Raw genomic sequence first — 7,518 nt, forward strand, 5'->3', positions numbered from 1 at the left:
GGTGGGGTGTTTCAAGATAGGGTTTCTCTGTGTAGCTTTGGAGCCTTTCCTGGATCTCACTTGGTAAACCAGGCTGGACTCGAACTCACAGAGATTTGCCTGGCTCTGCCTCCCGAGTGCTGGGATTAAAGGCAAGCACCGCCGCCGCCGCCGCCACCCGGCTAGTGGTGCACATCTTTAATCCCTTCTACCTCTGAGGAAGTAGAGGCAGGTGGATCTTTGTGAGGTTAAGACCAGCATGGTTTCTCATAGGGAGCTTCAAGCCAGCCGGGGCTGAATTGTGAAATCCTATCACAAAATAAAACCAAACCAAAACCTCTCATGATTAGTATTGCCAGCTTGGCAGGATTTTGAATCACCATGGAAACAAACCTCTGGGCATGTCTGGGAGGAATTATCTAGATTAGGTCAATTGAAGTGGGAAGATCCACCACAAATGTGGGTGGCCCCATCCTGGGCTGGGGTCCTGGACCAGGGAAAAAGGAGAAAGCGAGCTGAGCACCAGCATTCACCTCTTTCTGCTTCCCGGCCAAAGATGCCATGTGACCAGCTGCCTCATTCTGCTGCCGCCATGATGGGCTGTCCCTCTGCACTGTGCGTCACAGTAAAGCCTTCCTTAAGTTGCTTTTGATAGACATTTTGTCACAACACGGAGACAAGTGACTAATACCCCCATACATCAGCCAATGATGAGAAAGGATTTTATTGGGTGATTTTTTTAAAGGCATTGCCTGCCAGGGGAGGACTTACAGAAGTCATCAGGACCTATACCCACCACCACCAAAGAATGAAGAGCCACAGACCGTTGCATTTCCTCAAACAAGGAGCACATTGCAGAAGTGCTTCAGGAGGACTCAGGAAATTAGTTCGGGATAGGTTGGGGAGCTTCCTGATCCCAGGGCTTTGGAGACCTTCTGGCAAAGCGCCCCTTCCGCTCTCTCTTCCACAGACGTGGGCTTTAAGAATGCACCATTTCCTGGAATTCTAGAATGGAAGAGGAGAGAACAGACTCAGTATTTTACAGATATGCTCTCCCCTGGAGGATTCTGAAGAGAGGAAAAAACGAGATTAATAAGTTCTCAGAGAAGCCTGGTCCCATTCAGGACATGCCTAGAAGACACCGTGAACATCAGTGAGCATCAGAGGAGTTTGATGCATCCCATCCAGCTTTCTGCATTACTTTTTAGGTAGGGTCTCCCCTAGCAGCTCCAGTTGGTCTCAAGTTGATTATCCTCCTGCCTCAGTCTCCAGAGTGCTGGTATTGCAGGTGCTTGCCAAATGCCTAGCTTTCTGTACATGATTTTTTTGAGACAGGGTCTAATGTAGACTACTGATCTCAAACTTTCTATATAGCCAAGGATGATCTTGAATTCCTGGCTCCTTATCCTCCTGCCTCCACATCCCAGGTGTGGGATTGCAAGCCTGTGCAACAACATGCACTGTTTCCTCTGCATAGTCTCTCTCTCTCTCTCTCTCTCTCTCTCTCTCTCTCTCTTCTCTCTCTTCTTCTCTCTCTGTGTGTGTGTGTATACACATATATGTGCAAGTGTGTGGGATGTATATGTGTGCATGTGTGTGGATGCACATGTGTATACATGGGTGGAAACCAATGGTTGACATCAGGAGTCTTCCTCAGATAGGGTCTCTCACTTGAACCTAGAACTCATTGATCCATCTAATTTAGCTTGCCAAGGATCCAGGGGTCCCTGCTTCACTCTCAAGTGAGGCCTGAGGTTGCAGGTGGGCCACCTGGTTCTCCCAGCATTTACATGGGTTCTGGGAATTCGAACTTTGGTCCTTACACTTGCATGGCAGATGCTTTAGACATGCTGAGCCATCCCCCAGCCCCAAGTATAATTATATGTAACAAACATCTTCATATCTACAGCCCCTTGGGTTAGAGCTCAGCTCAGTCATCTTTCTCCAGCAATGAAGGAATTTGGTAAAATGGTTCACTGTAAACATGTGACATGGTTTTGGTTCATTTCAGATAAACATGGGAGGTTTTCCTTCACTGTTCTGTAGCTGTATTATCCAATAGAGTAGAACTTTAAACAGATTTTCCTCCACTGAGCCCTAACCTTAGTCTTCTTCAAAAGTTTACATTACTAAAAAATGGGTACCAATGATCTGAGAATCTTTTGTGTGTGAGAGAATGGTGTGTGTGTGTATGTGTGTGTGTGTGTGTGTGTGTGTGTGTGTGTGTGTGATATGTGTAGCTGTGAGCCTACAGAGGCTATAGAAGGATTCTGGGTGTCCTGCTCTATCACTCTTATTATTCTTCCCTTGACACAGGGTCTCTCACTAAACCTAGAGCCAGACTCAAAGATAGCAAGCCGTAATGATTCCCTTATCTCCGCTTCAGACAGCACTGGGGTTACAGGTTTGTTCATGGCCGTGCCTAGCTTTTTATATGGGTGCTGAGATCCAGTCTCAGGTCCTTCTTACCCACCTAGCATCTCTCAAGCCCTGACACTAATAAACTGTGGATGGTGCACAGTGAAATTGAAAATGGAGATTTGCTTTATATTAACTGGTCCAACTTTTATCTGTTTAGAATATTTCAGGCCTGTAGCTTTTTGTAAATTAGCATTTTAAATTTGAGAAAGGTTCTTACTTCCATAACCAAGGCTAACCCAGAATTCATGATATAGCCTGGCCTCAAACTACACAGCTTGCCAAATGCTGGCATTACACACATGTACCACCAAGCCAGACTTCATGGTTATGTTTAAATACACCAAGCTTCCTTTGTCTCAGCCATTTTGTCTAGGACCTATAAAAGCCTCGTGAGCTCATGTGGTGAATTATAATAATACATTTCAGTAAGTACCTAAGGGCATGTGACATATATCTGTAAAGCACAGAGCCAGGGAGGTGGCAACAGGAGAATCAGGAATTCAAAGTCAGCTCCAGCGACATAAGTAGTTCAAGGCCAGCCAGGGCTGTACCTGAGACAGTGCCCCAAACAGACAAACAAATGTGCTTTAGCATTTTCAGTTTCTCTAATTAGTGCCGCAGGCAGGACTCCCCTATACCATCCTCTGAGTCATCGCCTAAACAGAAATGTAAGCATCTTGACAAAATCAAGCATGAACAATCTTATGACATTTGAATATAGGGCTCTGCACATAGATGACGCCATGAATAGCAGTTGACTTATTTGTCCTTGTATTGGTGGTGGTGGTGGTGGTGGTGGTGGTGTGTGTGTGTGTGTGTGTGTGTAAATACCCATGCATGTGTGTGCACATGTACATGTAGTGACTAGAAGTTAACATCAGTATTGCCCTCAATTGCTCTTCCCCCTTTTTTTTGAGACAAGGTCTCTCATAGAGACCTAGGCTCACTGATTTAGCTAGGTTGGGTGGTGAGCACCCCCCCCAGTCCCCCCTCTGGGATCTGCCTGTCTCCATGCTTCCCCTCTATCAGCTGCTGTTATCACTGATGCATGCCATCATGCCCAGCTTTTAACCCAGCTGATGGGGATCTGAACTCAGGTTCTAACACTTGTGCGGCAAACACTGCTGACTGAGCCTCCACCCAGCTCCTACCCTCTGTTTAATGCATCCACTGGTGGGCAGTAAACTGGCCTTGTTTAAATCCTGGCAGACATCTCTTGCATTATTTTCAAGCTGGACTAAAGCACCTTGCAAAATGGTATGGAAGGCCAAGTGGTCAGCTAGTCCCTTCATCAGGGGAATCACCTTTTTCTAAGTTCATAGTGACTAGTTCATAGTTATGTTGTATCATGTAACACAGAACTGTGTGTGTGTGTGTGTGTGTGTGTGTGTGTGTGTGTGTGTGTGTGTGTGTGTAGACAGAGTCTCACTCTGTAATCCTAGCTGTCCTTGAGCTCCTTCTGTAGCCCAGGCTGGCCTCAAACTCACTATAGTCCTCCTACCTCAGTCTCTAAAGTGCTGGGATTACAGATGCCAGCTCTTGTCTTCCAGAATTGTGTGTGTACACGCACGGAGGTCAGAAGACATCTTTTGGAAGTTGGTTCTCTCCTCCCACCATGCAGGGGCCAGGGACTGAACTCAGGTCACCAGACTTGGCAGCAAGAGCCTTTTACTCACTGGGCTATCACACCATCCCTATCCCAGAATTTGTGTTCACTGAGGAGTGGGCAGTGTTGGGTACCAAATTCAGACATGCTAAGCACATGGCACTTAATTGGCTCATTTGCCTGATCCAAGTTTGCAGGTGAGAAAACTGAATTTATCAGAACTCAGAAAAGGGGGTTAGCCCAAAGGGAAACCCCTTGGGATTCCCCTCTGCCGATGTGTCTTATACAACACGCAGGAGCAGACCTACCATCGGCCCCAATCTTCCCATCTCCATCATTGTCCGCTGCAGCCATCAGGGACTTGGTCTCTGACTCAGTCAGCTCTCTAGCATCACTCTGGAACTTCTGGAGGAAAAACCTAGAGCACCACAAAAGGCTGGTGGCAAGTTCCTGAAAGACCTTGCGCTCTCTGCCCTCCCTCCGTCCCTCCCTTCTCCCCGCTCCCGTCCCCTCCCCTTCTTCCTCTCTCCTTTCCTTTGAGTCCATGTATCTGACTGCCGCAAACATCAGTCAAAGCCTAGGTGGCAGAGCTCTCCTTTGCCATAGAAACCAACGCCAGATGTCTGGGTTGAAGTTTCATTCGCCAGAGGAAATCCCTCTAACAGACCGCTCTTTGTACCTAGTCTTTAGTGCCACATTTAGTGCCCCGTGTGGGTAGAAGCGTGGCCAGTTTACAGTCTTTAATGAAATGCAGATGAATCTCCAGTGCCAGAGCTGGCCATGGAGAAAGCACTGAGCACACGGGGTACCTTGCACCCCAGCCCCCATGCAGCCATGCTGAATTGCTCAGTGCACAGCTTACTTGAGCTCCTCTTCGTCCAAGTATCCACTCTGATCGTTGTCAATGAACCGGAAGACATCCTTCACTTGGCTGGCGGACATCTTGGAGAGGCCTGATGTCTGGAAGAACTTTTGTGGTTCAAAAGTGTCTGGGTCTAAAGAACAGAGAGGTTATGCTGACTCTCAGTGGGTCTCAGTGGGTCTCAGGCATTCTGTGTTTGTGCCTGGGTGACAAAAGCATAGGCTATTAAAATACTTTCCTATCGTCACGAGCTACATGGATACTTGACTTTCTCAAGACTCAGATAGCCTAGACTAGGTGGTCTGTGATGTCACCTTGTCCCCTCTGCCCCAGGTTGCCCTCTCCACTTGATTTTGCCCACCTCTCCTGGCTCTGCTCTGTGCCTTCCCCTATCTCTCCTCACTGAACAAGCTGCACACAAGTCCGTGGTACCACGGGTGTGGTTGGTGGAAAACAGTGGATTCGAAAAGGCTCAAGAGAATAAGTGCACTGACTTACTCTTGTTCGTTTGTGGCTAGCCTGGAACCCACTATACAGCCCGGGCTGACCCTAGTATTGAGCTCCAACCCCATCCTTTCTACTGGGGTTTGTTTTTTCCCCCAGTATTGCAAACTGAACTCTGAGCCTTGTGCATGCAAGGCGAGTGCTCTACCACTGAGCTACATTCCCGGCTCCCTCTGACTTTTTCTCTCACTCCTTTAGTAAATGTCTTTCCTCTTATGTAAACATAACCACATACTCAGGTCTCGGAATCCCTATCATGTTAGCGGTCTAACTTACAGCAGTTCCACCTATGGATCCTGGAATCTTTCAGCAAAGTTTACATTTTACTCTTTGCTGCAAGTGGGAATCCATGCCAGCCTCGTGTCTCCTTTCAACTTTATTATTATTTTTGTTTGTTTGCCTGTTTTTGAGATGGGGTTCATGAATCCAGGCTGGCCTCAAGCTCCCTATGTAGCCAGGAATGAAATGATCTTAAACTCCTGATCCTCCTGCCTCCATTTCCCTAGTGTGAGGAATTCGGGTGTATATCACCTGTCTTTGCAATGGAGCGGGTGGAACCCATGTCTTCATACATGCCAGGCAGGCACCCTATCTACCGAGCTGCAGCTACAGCCCTTTGCTTTGATTCGGAGACAACCTCTCACTCTCAGTCCAGGCTGCCCTGGAACTTGCTAGCCTTCTTCTTCAGCCCCCAGGGTGCCACCACGCCCTGCTCCTCCGGTCCCCTTCACCTTGGCATTCCTGCAGGGCTGCCGCGATGTCGTCAGCACTAAGCACATCCGTGATGCTCATTGTCACCTGGTCACACAGAATAAAGGAGATGTGAGCAACAGCGATGGAGAAAATGGACATGTGGGAAGAACACACAGTCTCAGCCACTCGCCCAACCCTGTGTGTTTCTAGAATTTTAAAATGTGAGAAGCACCTGTTGAGTGATAGGACAGAATACCCAGATGAACCCAGATACAGAAAATACTCCCAATACTCTTGACTCCGTGATTTCTCCTGAATTCATTCCAAAATTGAAATTTAAAAAAAAAAAAAAAGGCCAAGATGGACTTGATGTGCACACCTGTAATCCCAGCACTCAGGAGACAGGAGGATGAAGAGTTCAAGGACATCCTTGGCTACATAATGAACTCCAACCCAGCCTGAGCTACATGACCTAGTCTTTAAATAATCTAAAACCAAATAAAAGTTATTTTCTTAAGGTCCAATCTTCCTGTCAAAATTACACTTACCTAATCAATCAGCATAGGCAGCTACGAGACATTTAAAAATCAACCATGTTATAAACACAACAGCTTTGTCGTGCATCAGCCAGAGAATTGCATGCAATACTGCAGACCCCTGCGAAAGACTAGTCCTCCCAAGTGCCAGCCAAGTTTATAAGAAAAGATTTCTGAGTAGAAAATCTACAAGTCTAATATAGTGCATGTAGAGAAGGAGATCTTGGGGTCTGGGAAGACCACCAGCTACTCACCAGTTTAGATTTAAAATCAAGAGGGGGGAAAGAGTTGTAGGGATAATCGAAAGACAAACCTGACAGGCTCTCACTACCTTATATAGGGTTGAAACTGTGATCGTTACAACCTCTTAGATTTCACGTTCAAGGATCAAGTGTGTGTAGCTCAAGTGTCTTTACCTTAGTAATGAAACCACGCACAGTCCCAGTCTCTCTTTTCTATTTATAGAAATGTGGGTAGAATCAGCCAATTAAAAGAAAAAAAAAAAACCTCAACAAACCTTAACTAAGGTTTCAATTCTGCAAACAAAGCTGTTTGGTAAAGTGTGGAGAAGATGCTGGGGGCCTGCTGGGCAATCTATAAACACTCCCCAGATGTTAGCAGTGGCTGTTTGGCAAGGTCTGTCTTTAGTGTATGTGTGTGTATGTGTGAGGCTGACATCAGTCTAGGAAGGAAAACCTCAAAAGTCAATGTCACCAAGGCCTTGGTTACATAATTTTCTTTTTCTGTTTCTTTCTTTCTTTCTTTTTTTCTTTTTCTTGTTTTTTCCAGACAGCGTTTCTCTGTGTAGCCCTGGCTGTCCTGGTACTCACTCTGTAAACCAGGTTGGCCTCAAACTCAGAGATCCACCAGCCTCTGCCTCTCAAGTGCTGGCATTAAAGGAGTGAGCCACCACCACC

The 7,518-nt window shown here is 46.7% G+C and overlaps 1 protein-coding gene across 1 annotated transcript; it reads right to left on the reverse strand.

The window, feature by feature from the left end:
- Nucleotides 1–665: 665 nt before the first annotated feature.
- On the reverse strand, nt 666–6,425 carry LOC114707557 (oncomodulin). Its single transcript, XM_028890314.2, has 4 exons — nt 6,104–6,425; nt 4,869–5,001; nt 4,315–4,424; nt 666–984 (listed from the first exon to the last, which is right to left on the reverse strand). The coding sequence occupies exons 1-4, from the start codon at nt 6,222–6,224 to the stop codon at nt 959–961; spliced, it is 390 nt and encodes a 129-aa protein (XP_028746147.1). The 5' UTR covers nt 6,225–6,425; the 3' UTR covers nt 666–958.
- Between the last annotated feature and the right edge of the window lie 1,093 nt (nt 6,426–7,518).

This window comes from Peromyscus leucopus, chromosome 23 (genome assembly GCF_004664715.2).
Source record: "Peromyscus leucopus breed LL Stock chromosome 23, UCI_PerLeu_2.1, whole genome shotgun sequence".
Classification (NCBI taxonomy): Eukaryota; Metazoa; Chordata; class Mammalia; order Rodentia; family Cricetidae; genus Peromyscus; species Peromyscus leucopus.